The sequence below is a fragment of the Gymnoscopelus microlampas genome (assembly GCF_963454915.1).
Source record: "Gymnoscopelus microlampas genome assembly, chromosome: 1".
NCBI classification, from domain to species: Eukaryota; Metazoa; Chordata; class Actinopteri; order Myctophiformes; family Myctophidae; genus Gymnoscopelus; species Gymnoscopelus microlampas.
The window spans coordinates 56,414,668-56,433,068 of NC_139962.1; the positions used below are offsets into that span (position 1 = coordinate 56,414,668).

Below are 18,401 nucleotides of genomic sequence, written 5' to 3' on the forward strand. Positions count from 1 at the left end.
AAACACTAAAATGTGCCGGTCGTCAACAGATCACCAATGTGACTTATGTGTCTTATTGATTCACTAACATCACTTTAGATTGGAGGTACCAGCCTACTAGCAGACGAGGAGGGAGGGAGGTCTTGCGAGAGGCAGTGTTAATTTTGACGGCACATTTTGATAGCAAATTTTGATTAGTTTTAGTCATTTAGTCTTTTGAATAGAATTCCATTTAGTTTTGGTCATATTTTAGTCATCTGAAATGTTATAGTTTTAGTTTAGTTTTAGTTGACTAATATCATAATATCATATCATAAATAAAGATTGTAGTCTAAATCTACAGTTGATTAAAATCTATATTTGGTGGACCGTGATGGTGTCGTAATGCTTGATTTATACTTAGCGTGTGTGCCGAAAATAGCCGATGTCAAGCTCGCGCTGCGACGCGTTGTGAGCTTGTTCATCGGCTATTTCCGGCTAAATGACTCGTCTTAGTTGTTTTTACTGGATCTCTTCTCCACTAGCCCCTCCTAACACTTTCATCTACTTTTTTATTTGTTGACCAAATTGTCATTATATTTAGTCATAGTTTTTAGTCATCATAGCTTAGTTTGTATTTGGTTTTCGACGGTTGGACAAAAGTTGACGAATATTATTTGTTTTCTTTTACATAGTTTTAGGCAACGAAATGAACACTGGTGAGAGGAAAGAATAGAAATATAAAGGAGAGAGAGAGAGAGAGAGAGAGGAGAGAGAGAGAGAGAGAGAGAGAGAGAGAGAGAGGAGAGAAGAGAGAGAGAAGAGAGAGTAGAGAGAGAGAGAGAGAGAGAGAGAGAGAGAGAGAGAGAGAGAGAGAGAGGAGAGAGAGAGAGAGAGAGGAGAGAGAGAGAGATGAGAGAGAGAGAGAGAGAGGAGAGAGAGAGAGAGAGAGAGAGAGAGAGTGAGAGAGAGAGAGAGAGAGAGAGAGAGAGAGCGAGGATGAGGGTGAGGGTCATGGTGGGATTGATGAGAGAGAGAGAGATAGAGAGAGAGAGCGTGGGTCTTAAACCATTCAGTCCGGGAAACCGCATAGCTGTGTCATTTTCGATTTTTAGCCTATAACAATTATTTTATACTTTGGCTATTCATAAATAGCAGATATACAAGGTCGTGCCTCGTGCCGAGCTACAAGCTTGTAGATCTGCAATTTCTTTGAAATATTTTGAACATTTGTGCAAAACTTTGACTATATACATATATTTTTTAAAGCGAACATTTTTAAATAAAATCTTTGCTTCTGGGGATTCTACAAATGTCTACTAAATCCTAACGGTTAAAAAAATATATAAAATATATATATATAAATATATATGCAGCATATATAAAATATATGTTGCTATAATATATATTTTGTTCTAACTTTTTCATGTCATGGACCATGTATTTGTCCGTGGACCCCCCCTCCCCCCATCTCAAAATATTTTGTTCCAGGGACCCCCAGAAGCAGAAGATTTTAGTTTGAAATGTATATTATATTCAAAGATTTGCACAAATTTTCAAGATTTCTCAAAAAAATAACAAGGTCATAGCGCGGCACTCGTTGCCACACTATGAGCTTGTATATCTGCTATGTTTGAATGTCCCAAACAAATCTCAAAAGTGACACAGACGCATTCCCGGCCTTACTGGGTTAAAGAAGGTCAGTGGTCTTGTCGTGTGGATTGACTCCAGCTCGCCATGTGTCTGGTGGCTCATCTTACCGCTTCGTTCCTTAAACACCAGCGCTTCAAAGCCTGCGTTTGAAAACAGGTCTTTTAAGTGTCTCGTTGGCGCAGGGGGGATCGAAGGGTGGGGTGATGTTGGATGCTTCTCACACCGGCTCAAATGTCAGACACATGCCGCTTATACGGTGTTAAAGGGGGACATTTCACCCCCCAATTTCACCACAATACTATACTGAACTGTATGTTGTCACCAGCCTTCAGTGAATACGGCTGTAAAAGCTTTGTTTTGATTTGAATCTCAATCTACAGAAGAAAAAAAAAAAATCTCTGCTAAGCAAGGCAACTTTAGTCTTTTTTTGTAACCTCTGGATCACGGTTAAATAAACAAGTTGTGTAACACCATTGATATTTGTTGGCCCTAGTCTGTGTGGAGTGTGTGGGTTTGGCTCCTTTGACTCTATCCATGGTCCAAAGATGACTGTTATGCCTGATTTATACTTGGGTCGTGCGTTTTTTCTCCCTCCCAGTCCCGCAAAGGTAATTGATAGAAGAAGGTAGTGTCAGTCCACACGGGCCAGTCAGGCGCCATTGATGCGCATGGGAAGGCTAAACTTGATCCTGAAGTTCAGTGAAATACATTGGAGTCAATGAGGTCAAAGCCGGTTGGACCAGCTTGTGAACAAACAAAGCTAAGCAGAAAACAATGTGTGATATGTCTTCTTTTATTTTCATGGGCCGAGTATTTCACCAAAGGTCGCACTCGTTCAGAAATAGTGTTTGTTCTATAAGCTGCGGTTTGCCGCCCAGAGCGACGAATCTGCCGGGCTGGAATTGCTGGGTAGTGAAAATGACGTAGATGTCCGTACCTTCTTTTTATTTACCTTGAGTCCCGCCCACACCAATGCATGCTGGGATAATACTATTCTCCTGCTCTCTTTTCCGTGACCTTGAATTAAGATGGAGTGTGTGAATAAATCCTCTTGTGGCTTTTGATGAAATGCTCCTTAAGTGTCTGGCTGGCCCGGGGTCCGGTGGGTCAGTGTGTGTGTGTGTGTGTGTGTGGATATTCTCTCTCCTCTGGTCTCAGATATCAGAGTGGTGTGTGGGTTTTATGGGATCAACTGCAGGAATGTTGGAGCGCTGCCACCATCAAGATGTGAGCCGTACCGCAGTGTAAAGTCTATTCTAATCTCGGTGGACATTTCAATGTTGGCTTGGGGACAGTCAGTGTATCAAAGATGGAGTAAGTCCCCCCCCCACCACCACCCCCTTCAAAAGAAAATATCAACTCTGTCAGTTGGAAACCTCATATGTCCAAAACTGTCACTTTTCAGCATTCAAATAAAATAAATAGCAAAAGTAGCAGACCTGCGAGCTCAAAATGTGCCGTGTTTCGCGCCGCGTTTCGATCTTGCAGATCTGCTACTTTTGATGCGTTTGTGTGATGCTGTAGTATGATCAAGTAGGGTGTTAATTTACGACTATGGAGATAAGAGGTTTCTACCCGACAGCAACGATATAAAAAAAAACACTACCTCATTTCCTCAACTCTCTCCCAGTTGATCTTTGTGTACTGTAAGGTCATAAGGAATATTTTCCTGGCAACTACTACCTAGGGCCTTCTTAGGAATTGATGCTCTATATTCTATGGTTTGCACTTGTTTTTGTCACTCCAGTTAGTTAGATAGACTGGCCTGTAAGTGATATATGACAGGTTCAAAATCCTGTCTAATCACTGTGTCCATCAACAGCTGTGTGTCAAAGTGGTTCTGAGAAAAACTTCTCTCACTGTATCTGCTCACTGTGTGTGTGTGTGTGTGTGTGTGTGTGTGTGTGTGTGTGTGTGTGTGTGTGTGTGTGTGTGTGTGTGTGTGTGTGTGTGTGTGTGTGTGTGCGTCTCTGTGAAGTTTGTAGAATGGTGAAGACCTTTGTGTATTTCAACTTAACGTATCCCTTCAGGTCAAAAGTCAAGTCCTACCATGCTTTTATTTCCTCTCTATTTCGTCTCTTCTACACTGTCTCCCTCTCAGCTGTCCTACTGTCTGTCTCTCCTACACTGTCTCCCTCTCAGCTGTCCTACTGTCTGTCTCCCCTACACTGTCTACCTCTCAGCTCTCCTACTGTCTGTCTCAATATAGAAACAAATGCAGAGGGGAGTTGGTGTGGTGTGGTGGGGTGAGGAGGTCGGGAACCGTTCCACATTTTTGTTATGAGCTGTTCTATCAGGGCCGGAGCCGAGTGCCAGAACTCCACATGTTGTTTTGTGCGCTGCAGTGTTGGGTTGCAGTGTGTATAACCCTTTTCTCTCGTCATTACGGATGCCATTCGTCTTCTTCTGACTCGATGTGTAGTCTGAGCATAGCTGAGGTGATTGTACCTTGGAAAGGCCAAGCGCTGTTATTGCTGAAACTCGACGCCTCGACAGGCCCAATCACTGTCTTATTATGATGACACAAGCAATCGCTCCGTCGGTTTAAACTGAATAACAGTCTCTGGACCGTTTGACCCCTTTTCACTGAATATTTTTTGGAGAACGAATCTTATTATTTTGGCACCTTCTATTCTGTCTCCGTCTCACGAGAAGCTTAGAGACAGAGACAGACGGCAGGAAGGCTGGGAGAGGAGACACTGTAGTGGAGTGTAGCCACAGGCCAGTAGACGCTGGTGGGATCTGATCTGAACTACATCAGTTAAAGGCAATGGTTTGCAAACTCTGGGGTACTGTGAGACAAGTCCAAGTGTGTGAGACAAGTCCAAGTGTGTGAGACAAGTCCAAGTGTGTGAGACAAGTCCAAATGTGACCTTTGGGGTTTTGTAATTTTATGTATTCTTATTGCATTATATTGTATGTATAACTATACGAAAATGTATGAATATGTTTTGGGTTATTGTCTCCGCCAGGCCGAAAGGCATTGCCGAGACTATGTTTTGCACCCTGTCTGTCCGTCCGTCCGCGAGCAGCTAATCTCCTGCATCGTTGGCCAAGTCGCTGCGAAACTGTGCACACACACTCCCTGGATGCCAAAGCCAAACCTCTGCCCAGAATTCTTCAGATTGGCCTGTTATAGCGCCACCAGGCCCATTTTTGTAAAACATTTCTTTTGACATTACTCCTACAGATTTTGTCCAAACATCACGCAAATCCTGATTGGCTAAGATTGGCTTCCAAAGTTTGCAGGTTTGGTTCGTTTTGAACAAAATGCCTCAAATCATGTACACAGCATGCGATTTCCGTGAAATTTTGCACGCACATTCCCACTAGGCTGAGGAAGAAATGCCATCCTTTTCACATTGGCCCGTCGGCCTCTAATTTAGCTAAACACATTTTTGGAACAAAATGCCTCAAATCATGAATGCAGTGTCCGATTGCTGTGAAAGGCCTAAGAAAAAATGGCACCAAATGATTTGTCATCAGTGCTTTACAAAGGGAAAGACAACTGACCCTGAATGTTGCCACTAAACTCCACAGTAAAAAAAAACTCAGATGTTTTCATAGTGAAGTTGTCTCAAAGCTCAGGAGAGCGTATCCATTTACACGGCTATAGGCAAATGCAGCGTGTTTTGCAAATGGACCCGAGAAACCACATAATGTAGAAATGACAAAGACAAACTGTCACTGTCCCACCATGCATGTGCTGCTTTCACCAGCTGGGACTGTCTGTGTGTCATTTGTGCTGGGGAGGGGGAGGGAAAACAAATGAGAGAGTTCCTGCAGCAGGCAAATGTTCCCACAGGATAATGGCACTTAATACTGGGACCAGGTGTCTGTGTTTTTTACAGTCACAACTCTCTCACACACACACACACACACACACACACACACACACACACACACACACACACACACACACACACACACACACACACACACACACACAGCCAACAGGAGAATGCAATGCTAATACGGTATGCTACCAACTCTTTTGGTGTGTATACCATGGGTTCCCAAAGCTTTTGGGTCTCCCCCGGGACCCAAACTATAGTGGAAATAGAACATACAAGCTCTCAGCGCTTCGCGATGCATCATGAGCTTGTAGATCTGCTATTTTCACTACTTCATAAAAGGTCATTTTCTTTCTAATTTATGGAATTGTTTTTATTTGTTTTATTTTTTGTATTTATGAAATTATTTTTTACATTTTAATTTGTTTTAAATGTATGAGCATTTTTTTATTTGAAAATATTTTTAAATAATAATAATTAAAAACATTTATGAAACTTAGGAAATTAAAAATAAAGAGCTATCCATCAAAATGGGTCCGCGACCAAATAATGGGTCCCGAGAGTCCCGACCCAGTGTTTAGGAAACACTATGTTTATTAGATAGTTGTTATAAGTAAATAAATAAATTATACACTATATAGTACACACTACACTAGTCAGTGTATATTAGAAACTTATACAGTATGTATACTGTATGTTACATAGTTATTATAGTTTGTGAACTACATATATTGATGAAGACCCCTTCCCTATATCGCGTCTGGATCTTATCACCCTGTCGGGGTTTATTCCTCAATAATGACCTGCTCCCCATTGATTATCCCTTATTGAGTGTACCTTACAGGTTTTTATTATTATTATAATATTATAGTTAGTGTACAGTGCAGTGTTAGTGTATAGGCCTACTACATAGTTATTATGTAAGTTCACTATATTGTTTACTATAGTTCACTATATTGTGTGTGTGTGTGTGTGTGTGTGTGTGTGTGTGTGTGTGTGTGTGTGTGTGTGTGTGTGTGTGTGTGTGTGTGTGTGTGTGTGTGTGTGTGTGTGTGTGTGTGTGCGCGGGGGGTAGGAAGGAAGGTCCAGCAGCTGTAATGTTATTGTCAGCAGTTTGAACGTTACATTAACAGCTTACATAAACACTAAGACACTGACTCACCAAGAACCATCCATTTTTAATGGTCATGATGAAGCTCTGCTGCCATGGGAGTGGGGGGAGGAGAGGAGAGGAGAGGAGAGGAGAGGAGAGGAGAGGAGAGGAGAGGAGAGGAGAGGAGAGGGGAGGGGAGGGGAGGGGAGGGAGGCTGATAGAGCGATAAAGCCAGTGAGGGAGCGTTGGTGAGAGACAGAGTTTGAAAAGCTCATAGACCATGGCTAGAGTTTAGATTTCACATCAACAACAATCACAGTTGTTTGCATTTCCACAGAACATGCCCGACACTAATGTTCTGAAAAGTACTTGGTCAGGAGATGAACGTCAAAGCTAGCTTTTCTTGGTTTCACTGCACAGGCAGATACAGTAGGATTTTGAGGATGAAAAACGTAATTGAAAAAACACGGCCCCTTTCACGTATTTGAAGGACAATAATATCAGTGCTATGGATTGAATTTAGGTTTTATCTGTTCATTGTCATTATTATTAGCACAGTAAAAGTGTTTCACAGACAGTCACACACAATGACAATCTTCTGTCACAAAATATATTGTGAAATGTTTCCACTCTGTGAGGTGATGTCACTGAGCAACCCATACACTTACTATCACTCTCTGTTGGATGTGTGATATTTATGTATGGAATGATGTGACTGTGAGTCAAAAGAGTGTGTAATCTCTTTGTTAAGTCCTTTGCACTGTATGTATTTGTTTGTGTAATTAGCTGAATTAGCAGTGTGTGTGTGTGTGTGTGTGTGTGTGTGTGTGTGTGTGTGTGTGTGTGTATCGTCTCACCATGTTGTATATTAAACACAGTTTGTTGTCTGTTGTTAACGTCATACAGACTCCGGGTTAAACTCTGTTATTAACAATGTTTCAGTATTATTATCACTGAATCATTCAACTTGGCTTTCATTTTTTTTTCTTTTTCTATTTTCACTTCTGCAAATGAAGCTAAACTTAGTCAGTCATTTCTGTGTTGGGTTGTGAGTGACCAGCCAGCCATGTATGAGTGTGTAATAAATGACCGTAATGGACAACAGTTTGAGCTGCTGTTGGGACCAAAGCTGTCCATTGTTGTGTATGCTGCACACTGGGTGTTTAGTGCTGGTCTTTTTTTTTTTCTAAATTGTGTGTGCGTGTGTTTGACTTTTTTGACTTTCATTTGTCTTTGTTTTTATAAAAGGCTAGGCGTAATACGCAATGCTTCAGCTTATACCTTTTTGGTCATCTTTTCTTGATAAACTTGTTTTTTCTTTTTTTTTTTGTATTATCTATTACCGTAATGTTACCACAACATTGACTGAAATAAACTAAACTATACTAAACTAAACTAAAGTTCTTAGTCGAACACAACTGATTTTAGTCATTTGTAGTATGCAGTATGCGGAACAGCAGGAACAATATTACTAAAACATAATTTTACATGAATGATTGTGTTACTTGTTTATAGCAAACGGTGCTAGTGTGTGGGGGGGCTCCTTTCACACTGTTTCACAAATCGCACATTAGGACTTGGCCATGCAAAATGTTTGGCCTCTGTTTTTGTTTTCGTATCACGCCTCTTCTCTCACAGACAGGTTGTGTTGGCAGAGGACATGTGTTGTGAGGCTCGTAAAGCTAAACTGTATCAATATGCTCTTAATTGCCTTCCCCTCTAATTAGCATCATCATCGCCCGCTCTCTGTGTTGCAGGCCCTGAATAAGAAGGAGCACCGCGGCTGTGAGAGTCCAGACAGCGAGACCACCTACGCCCTCACCCCCCACACCGAGGAGAAGTACAAGAAGATCAACGAGGACTTTGACAACATGATGAGGAACCATAAGCTTGTAAGCAGTGCCGTTATGAACGTTATATTATTAACCCATTAAGTCCGGGAACGCATCTGTGTGTCATTTTTTGATTTCTTTGGCTATTCAAAAATAGCAGATCTACAAGCTCATAGCGCGGCACTCGGTGCCTCGCTATGAGCTTGTAGATCTGCTATTTATTTGAAAAATTGTGTTTTTTTTTACAAATCTTTGAATATATATAAGGTTTTTAAAGCGAACATTTTAACTCAAATCTTTGCTTCTAGGGGTCCCTGGAACAACATATTTTGAGATGGGGGTCCGCTGCCAAATACATATTATTTTGGGGGTCCTTGACATGAAAACGTTTGAGAACCACTGATATTATAGCAACATATTTCTTTTTCAAATCCCCAGAAGCAAAGATTTGAGCTACAAATGTTCGCTTAAAAAAATAAATATTCAAAGATTTGCACATATTTTCACGATTTTTCCAAAAATTGCAGATCTACAAGCTCATGTGCCGCGCTATGAGCTTGTAGATCTGCTATTTTTGAATAGCCAAAGAAATCTGGAAATGACAGAGATGCTTTCCCGGTCTTAATGGATTAAAGCTGCACTATGCAACCTTCCTGTTCTACCCCGGATTGGAACCCGGGGTCTCCTGTGCAAGTGCTGCTGAAAGTGCTTTTCTTTTTTCTCACCACTGAGCTGAGAGAGCCTACCTGGAAAAAAGTGCTATTTTAAGTGGTTCCATAGTGTACTTTCATAGTGCTTCAAACTAAGTACGTCCACAGTGTGGTGGTTGGAGAGTCAGCCATGATGATAGGGTCTCCGGTTTGATTCCAGGTCGGGGACCTGTGTTGCAGTTCGTCCCTGATCTGCCCCTTGCTTTCCTGACTCTCTATATTGTCACTCATGTTTACAATGAATATATATGAAGGAAGGAAGGAAGGAAGGATTCCTTCCTTCCTTTCCTTTCCCCTCCATCAGGCGTCCCGGCTGTCATGGGGGAAGCGGTATAGCGAGGATTACTGCATGTTTTTGTGAGGGTACCTACCGTAGGGGACACGGGGAGAACATGCAAACTCCACACAGAGTAGGCCATTTCACCAACCCCACCTAGGGTATGGGCGCTGATGACGCAGAGGAGAAGACACGCCCCCCCCAGCGCCAACAGCATCCCCGGCGGGAATTGAACCCATGATTAGATTCTGTAGATGGTAGGGATGGGCATTTGGAAAACGTTTAACCTTTGGACTGTGGGTGGTTAATCGCTAAGTATCATAAAATGTTATGTTACTTAGTCAACTAAAGCTAAAACATTTCAGAGGACTAAAATATGACTAAAACTAAATGGAATTTTATTCAAAAGACTATGACCAAAACAAAATAAAAAATGTGCTCTCAAAATGAACACTGTCCCCCCCCCCAGCCTACAGGCATGTCCCAGCAGCAGCAGAGCTACATGCATCCACCTCCACCCAACTCCTCCAGCCTGGCCTACACCCACCACCCAGGGACAGGAGGAGGGGGAGGAGGAGGAGGAGGCGATAGAGGGTCCTCCCAGTCCCAGGGCCTGGCCGTGGGCCAGGGACCCCTCAGCGACGGCGGTGGGCTCCTATCCAGTCAGCACGGAGCGGGACACCTGCACAGGAACATGGCATCGCCCAGTCACCGACCGCCTAGCGCTGGGAACACCGGTACGGCTGTCTGTGTGTGTGTGTGGGTGGGTGTGTGTGTGTATTGTACTTGTGAGGTCCAAATGTCCCCACAAGTATAGTAGAATTTGAGAAATGGACGTTGTGAGGAGCATTTTCCTGGTCCTCACAAGAAAAATATGGTTTAAAAAAAAAAGATGTTCCCGTTAGGCTTACAATTAGGAAAAGATTCAGGTTGGGATTAGACATTTAAAGGTTAGGTTTAGGTGTTAGAGTTAGATTTATGCCTGATTTATACACGCGCTGGTGTCATGCACCGAAAAATAGCCGGTCTACAGCTTGTAGATGATGTAGATCGGCTATGTTTCTGCTTTATGCTGCGTTCACACTGGCAGCTACAAAGATGCAGGCTGCCATTCCTTTTCAATAGAAGACAGTGACATGAAGATACAAAGATACAAATACACTGTGTAGCTTTCTAGTTTTGTGTCTTTTGTATCTGCCAGTGTGAACGCAGCATTAGGCTTACGGTTAAAAATGCACAAAATGTTTTGCAAAAATGGCATTCCATAAAATCTCCGTCCTAAAACGATGTATATAAACGTGTGTGTGTGTGTGTGTGTGTGTGTGTGTGTGTGTGTGTGTGTGTGTGTGTGTGTGTGTGTGTGTGTGTGTGTGTGTGTGTGTGTGTGTGTGTGTGTGTGTGTGTGTGTGTGTGTGTGTGTGTGTGCGTGCGTGCGTGCGTGCGTGCGTGCGTGCGTGCGTGCGTGCGTGCGTGCGTGCGTGCCTGTGCCTGTGCCTGTCTAAGTGTAGTGTTTATGCTGTTAAAGTTACAATGATATTTCATATCGTCATCAATAGTAAAGCACCGGTCAATAATCTTACACAGTCGTGCTTTAAGACTATTCTTGGTATAAAGCTTTGAAAGATACAGTAGCACACACACACACACACACACACACACACACACACACACACACACACAGCGGTCCCAGATGGAGTCAGTGAGTGTGTGGTGAACATGGTATGGTTGATTTGAACCCAGCAGGGACGCACAGCTTCTGTACTCAGCAGGGCACCAGCTAGACTGAACACTGTGTGTGTGTGTGTGTGTGTGTGTGTGTGTGTGTGTGTGTGTGTGGGGAGGGTGGGTAACCTGCAGATGGCTAATTTCTGTCTGCCTATCTTTTTGTCATGTGCCTCTGTCTGTCTGTCTGTCTGTCTATCTGTCTGTCAGGTGTCCTCCACGGTGGTTCTGATCTTCCAAACGGGTCTGGTGGTCAAGGCGGTGTGAGTCCACTGGGTGAGTATCTCACCTGCTCACATAAAGACAATTAAAACACTCAAACCAGGGGTCTATATACCTGGTCCTTCTCCCCCCCCCTTGTCTTTGGGGAAAATAGCCGATCTACCAGCTAACAACACCTTGCCGTTGGGTTGAGTTTGTGGATCGAGGTATGTTCCGCTGAATGTTCACCGATTGTCACTGAATGATTGCCTCTTAAGACACACCCAGAATAGGGACTCAAGGGTTCATGTGGTTGAGAGAGACACGCACGCACGCACGCACGCACACACACACACACACACACACACAGTAAGTGCATTTTCAGAGAGAACATTTTATGCTCCTCTTGGTAAGTAAATAAATAAACATTGCATTCATACTGTATACTGTAAAGCCCTTATCCAGAGAGCTTTACATTCATACAGTCACACAGACAGACAGACAGCCAGACAGCCAGGCACCAACCTGCTCCTCGAGAGGGGAGCAGCGAGGGGGTTTCAGTGTCTTGCTCAAGGACATTTCGACCGACACAGGATCTGGGTATTGAACCAGGAGCCTTCCTGAGCCACTGCTGTCCTTTTTGGAAAATGTTTGGCTAAATAATACTATTGTCTCTGTCGGTGGAAACCTCACGTGTTAAAAACTGTAACTTTTCAGAATTCTAATTCAAAAATTGCAATAGTAGCAGATCTACACGTTTTATTTTGTGCGACAAATAAAAAAACCCTAAGGCACTCTTCTGGTGAAGAAGTTAAAAAGCCTTTCTTCAGATAATAAAAAAATGTGACAGGGATATTTCATTTTATAAATGTTTTAATTGAAGTGGGAGTAGAGTACTTTTCCACGAAACTAAGGTGGATAAGTTCTGAGAGGTTGCTGTGCTCGCCGCTCACTTGCGTTTTGAGTGTCACTCGTTGCCTTTCGTGAGAATCAACCTACTGAAGTCCAGGTGGCTGCCAACAGATGTGTCGTTTCAAACCACAATCGTATGCGGTTTAGGTGAAGGAAGGAAAAAGCAAGTGTGAGAAACAGGAAGTAGAATTGCCTGTAAGGGTCTTTTAGGTTGTTCTATATGCGCCGTTTGATCCATGGCAACAAACCCACTAGGCCGCGTGCGGAGAGTCTGCGGACCCTTCAGAATGTACTGCTATTTAATTTTTAAACGCATATCTGTGAATTATAGATGCTTTTTGCACTTGAAGATACATACTGGCAGTAGCAGGAGATATTGTCCAGAGAGAGAGAGAGAGAGGGAGAGGGGCAGAGAGAGAGGAGGGGGGGTGCAGAGAGAGAGAGAAAGAGAGAGAGAGAGAGAGAGAGAGAGAGAGGGGGGGGGGCAGAGCGAGAGAGGGGGGGAGCAGACAGAGAGAGAGAGAGAGGGGGAGAGCAGAGAGCGAGAGAGAGAGAGAGAGAACTGAGAGAAAGTACAGCAGATGCCATATAAGTGTTAGAAACATAGACACAAGCTCAAACAGGGCTCTCACCATTTAGAAATTTAACTTGACCATTAATTGTCATACAAATAATTGCGTGGGGCAGTTATGACAAACACTTAAATACACAACGAAATGATGACAATGACCGATACCAATAATCTAAATGGATAAAGGATTATGGCCACAATGTGCCATGTTTCATATTTTATACTCAAATATGTGTTACACAATAGTGGGAATAGCATATCTGCAAGCTCTCAACACGTTGTAGATCTGCTATTTCCACTATTTTTAAAAATACATTCAAAATGTATGAACCTTTCTCAACATGGAAACGATTATGACGATTATGCAAAAATAAATGCGATTATCTCAAATAATTGTGATTAGGCGACTATCCTGGGTGCACATATATTCTAGTGCCCCAGGGGCATTGTGGGGGCTGGAGTCTTTAGTGCTGTGTCGGGTCTGACACAGACGGGGATGAGAGGAGCCTGTCAGCTTAGCTCCTGTCTGACACGGACAGAGGGAGGGAGGGAGGAGAAGAAGAGGAGAGCCAAGGAGGGGGAGGAAATAGGAGAGCAGGAGAGGATAGGAGCACAGGGGAGTGTGGTAGGAAATGGAAAGGAGAGAAGAGGACACAGGATAAGAGACAAGAGAGTGAGTTTGTGTGTGTGTGGGTGTATGTGCGTGTGTGTGTGTGTGTGTGTGTGTGTGTGTGTGTGTGTGTGTGTGTGTGTGTATTACTATACTTGTGAGGACAGACAAATTGCCACTTGGCCTTGTAGATCAGCAATTTTTTGGCCTTAGACCTATGGTTAAAATGTACAATTAAAAATGGCATTTATAAAAATCACTGTATTAAAATGTTGATGTCCTCACGAGTATAGTAATACAAACGTGTGCGTGTGCGTGTGCGTGCGCGCGGCCTTTGGCTCTTCCACATTGTGACATCATCAATCTGGCTTGACTGAGTGCCCACTCTTGACATTGAGCAGATGCTCTTATCCAGAGCGGCTTACAGTACAAAGTGCCAGATCAGGGTTAAATGGCATGAAACACAGTCGACAAATTGATGGGGTATTAAGCGGTCAAGTCAATAGAGTGCGGATAAAGGAGTAGTTCACCCCCCAAAAAAACGTATTTTCTATCAATTACACACCCCATGAAGCCTTGAATTCATTTTTTTTTGTCGTATTCTTGAGACAATAATTTGATGACCGACAGTGTCTCCAGCAGTGGTGTAAAGCAACTAAGTACATTTACCAAGTACTGTACTTAAGTACACTTTTGAAGATTTTTTACTGTACTGGAGTATTTCCAATTGTTCCAATACTTTTACTTCCACTCCACTACTCAGAGGCAAATATTGTACTTTTACTCCACTACAATTATTTGAAAACTCTAGTTACTAGTTACTTTGCAGATAAAGAAATTATTATTACATTATAAAACATATATTTACCACTTTAGCCCTATTTTATACCTAGGCTATTTGAAAATAGCCGATCTACAAGGCGTCGTATCGCGACACGTTGTGAGCTTGTGGATCTGCTATTTTCAACCATTTCAGTACTTTTACTTTTGGTACTTAGTCCATTTTGATACCAATACTTTTGTACTTTTACTCAAGTAAAGAGTCAAGAGGTGAGACTTCAGACTGGAGGAGAATGGGGGGTGATTCTGCAGGTCAGAGGTCATTCATAGGTCATTCCACAGCTTGTGAGACAGGATGGAGAAGGGTCCAGGTGGCTCCGAGCGTTGGCCAGAGTGTCGTGCAGCGTTGCCAGATTTTGCAAACAAACAAGCGGGCCAGGTCTATGAAAAACAAGCCCAGACGTTTTACCACTTAACATCGGCTATTTGAAAATAACTGATCTACAAACGCAAATATTGAGAAAATATTGAAAATTTTTGTCATCATAAATATTGTATGGGGGTCCCTGGCACCAAATGTTTCAGATGGGGGTCCATGGACAATTACAATTGCAACGTATCAACGCATTCATCCAAATATAATTTGCACCATCAGGGACACGGAGCATTAAACAGAAGCAAAATTTAAATCTCATGTAATAATGGGCAATAACATACTAAATTATTATCTGGTCTTGACCAGTATACACACCACTTTAAAATGCACAATCATTAACATTGCTCTGAAATTTAGTGTAAATACAGCAAAAAAAAACTAAACAAAAAGATGCGAAACGAACAAAAAGAACAAAACATGCTTAGTTCATTACATTACATTACATTACAGTCATTTAGCAGACGCTTTTATCCAAAGCGACTTACAATAAGTGTATTCAACATAGGTAGGGAACGAAACTACTAATCACCAGAGGTCTTAAGTGTATTTCCTGTAAAAACAAGCAACCAAGAGTATACCTAGCGCTAAGGTAAAAGTGCAATATATCAGCTATCTACTTTCAAGCACATGAGATAAAATAGCCAAATCAAATGAGCACGAGCTAATCAATCCAATACAACAATAGTTCCTAAACTAGTTAACAACAAGTAGGCCAGGCAAAGAGGAAGGGTAGTGTTTCCTGAAGAGGTGGGTTTTCAGCCTGCGGCGAAAGATGGGCAGTGACTCTGCTGTCCTGACATCAGTGGGAAGTTCATTCCACCACTGTGGGGCCAGAACAGAAAAAAGTCGTGACCGTGTCGATCGACCAGAAGGACCGTTGAGTGGCGGGGGAGTCAGTCGCCCCTTGGTGGCCGACCGGAGTGGTCGGGAAGGGTTGTGGGCATTGACCAATACCCGGAGGTAAGAGGGAGCTGTTCCTTTCACTGCCCTATAGGCTAGCACCAGGGTTTTAAACTGAATGCGAGCCGCTACGGGGAGCCAGTGCAGGGAACGGAGAAGTTCATGTACATAGTATGTCCTCAAGACTCTTAGCCAAAAACACTCCCTAAAAATGGGCATACATCACCTGCAGAGTGTGTGAAGATGACGTACTCACCTTCTCACACCAGGTTTCCTTTTCATAATTACCGATATTTGCGCAGATTTGTGCTCAGCATCATTTTTATATGATTATACAGCCTTCATACATACATACAGTACGGCCCCAGGCGTGTGAGAGCATTCTGGTTAAGTCGTAAGGGGCGTTGAGAGAGAATGCAGGCAGACAAGCAGCAAGGAGGGAATTGTATGGTAGTCAAGATGATTTGAGGCTTGGATAAGGAGCTGGGCATAGATACAGTACTCCTTGGTGAGGAAGGGTCTGATCCTGTTGGATGTTGTGTACTAGTGCCAGCTACAAACCTACCGGATTGAGTTATAGGTTCTTGGCAGTTTGAGCAGGAGTCACTGGGGTGTGTTGTTGTCCATGGAAATGGAAAGATCCTGCAGGGGCCAAGATTTATCCAGGGTCGAGGAGAAGCTTCAGTCTTTGTCTGTGTTGAGCCTGAGGCGGTGGGGAGACGTCCACTGTGAGGTGGTGGGAATTGTGCAGTGTTGATTTTATCGACTAAAACTATGACGAAAAATGCTTGTCGACTACCTTTTTTCACTGACGAAAACTAAATAAAAACTAAGCTACGTCTACGACGACTAAAACTAAGACTAAATGTATTGACAATTTTGGGAGAATTTGGGGAGAGACTAGTGGAGAAGAGCTCCAGTAGAACTAAAAGACAAGTGATTTTATGTTTAGTTGTGCTCTGAAAATAGCCGATCTACAAGCTCACAACGCGTCGCGCTGCGACGCGCTGTGAGCTTGTAGATCGGCTATTTTCAGTATGCAACCAAGTATAAAATCAGCCATTACGACGCCATCAAGACACCGCCAAAATACATTTTTGTCGACTAAATCAACTATAGATGCTATAATCTTATATAATCTTATGATTATAATCTTATGATATTTAGTCGACTAAAATATGACTAAAACTAAATGGGATTTTATTCAAAAGACTATGATTAAAACTAAATCAAAATTTGCTGTCAAAATCAACACTGGAATTGTGTTAAAAATGTGTTCTAAAATAGCAGATCTGCTCTTTTTGAATATCCAACATGGATAAAGCTGCTTTTGCTAGGACCCCCCCCCCCCCCCCCAACAAGGAACCCTGGCCCTGGGGAACCAATGGCCTAGATAGTTAGATAGATAGATAGATAGATAGATAGATAGATAGATAGAGTTAAACTCTGGTCAAGAGGTTCCCACCACAGTCTCTTCTTATAAAAACTCTAATTTTTTTTCACTGTCTCTCTCATAATCTCTCCATAGCCAGAGTTATACTTGGTTGGCGTGCCGCGCTGCACACCGAAGAGAGCCACTCATAAGCTCAGCTTGTAGATCGGTTATTTTTGGCGCACGACAGTGGCACAATACGAAGTAGAAAAGGATGTGTGTGTGTGTGCACACACACATGCATGCATGCATGCATGTGTGCAGCTGTGTGTCAGAGAGCAGCATGTGGGGCTTTAGTGAGCATCAATAGTGATGTGTGTGTCATGTTTGGTTGTAGTGTGTGTTTGTGCGTTGTGCGTGCCGTTCCTGAGAAATGAGTGTGTCATATAGTTACAGAGGAAGTGGGTTTTTGCCTCGTTAACTTTCTGGCTGAGTAAACAGGAAGTAAGGATGACTTGTTTTAGTTAAGTTAAATGGTCGTTTCACTCGACACTAAACCATCACTGAAACAGACGTGTGCACATGAATTAGTCACTAAAAACAAATTGGTCAATAGGCTCTATCTATGCACAGCAACCATATTGGAAAGAAATTGGGCCTCTTCCTTACTTCCTTCACAGGTGTTACCAATGACACTAACGAAGGTTCTGTTCCATTCTGTTCAAACACAGTCAGGGTGATGATATTGTGCATGTTGTTCTCACTGGAAACACTCTACTACACCAGTGGGTCTCAAAGTGAGTTCCAAATGGGCCCTTACGGGTGTGTAACTCTGAGAGTGTACAAATGGAACCAAATGGACCTGTAAGGGTCCATTTGGTTCCATTTGTACACTTTCAGAGTTATGGGGGTCCTTGAAATTTTGAACCCGCCCCTCTAGACCAGAGACGCGCTAGGGCAGGCTACCAATCAATCAGTGGATAAGTAAACATAGTGTGTTTTTTCTCCTCTCTCTGTGTATAGTGAATGTTTTTTTCTCCTCTCTCTCTGTGCATAGTGAATGGTTTTGTGGGTCCAGGCAGTGGGAGCAGCCTGGAGAAGATCATCACCTCCTCCAAGTCTCCGTCTCCTCCTCCTCCACATCCTTCCATCGCTCCTCCCGGGAGCGGAGGCCGCAAGACGGACCTCCGAGTGGTCATACCCGCCAACACCAAGGGACTGATGCACACGCTGGTCAGTCTGTCTGTCTGTCTGTCTGTCTGTCTGTCTGTCTGTCTGTCTGTCTGTCTGTCTGTCTGTCTGTCTCTGTCTGTTTGCCTGTCTCTGTCTGTCTGTCTGCCTGTCTCTGTCTGTCTGCCTGTCTTTGTCCGTCTGTCCGTTTGTCTGTCTGTCTGTCTGTCTGTCTGTCTGTCTGTCTGTCTGTCTGTCTGTCTGTCTGTCTGTCTGTCTGTCTGCCTGCCTGCCTGTCTGCTTGTGTGTCTCTGTCTGTCTGTTTGTCTGCCTGTCTTTGTCCGTCTGTCCGTTTGTCTGTCTGTCTGTCTGTCTGCCTGCCTGTCTGCCTGTGTGTCTCTCTGTCTGTC

General features: G+C 43.1%; 2 protein-coding genes across 4 annotated transcripts in view; both read left to right on the top strand.

Moving 5' to 3' along the window:
- LOC311044622 (E3 ubiquitin-protein ligase TRIM35-like) overlaps window positions 1–18,401 on the top strand; it is a gene marked incomplete at both ends in the record, with an annotated part of 153,288 nt that overhangs the window by 77,065 nt on the left and 57,822 nt on the right. The window lies entirely within an intron of this gene.
- Window positions 1–18,401, top strand: part of LOC311048374 (myocyte-specific enhancer factor 2A-like) — an 82,830-nt gene that overhangs the window by 55,146 nt on the left and 9,283 nt on the right. For all 3 annotated transcript variants that reach the window (XM_084061628.1, XM_084061629.1, XM_084061630.1), the window contains exons 4-7: window positions 8,256–8,390; window positions 9,787–10,054; window positions 11,250–11,315; window positions 17,879–18,054. In XM_084061628.1, the coding sequence (XP_083917754.1) occupies window positions 8,256–8,390; window positions 9,787–10,054; window positions 11,250–11,315; window positions 17,879–18,054 (645 nt within the window). The remainder of the gene's footprint in view (window positions 1–8,255; window positions 8,391–9,786; window positions 10,055–11,249; window positions 11,316–17,878; window positions 18,055–18,401) is intronic.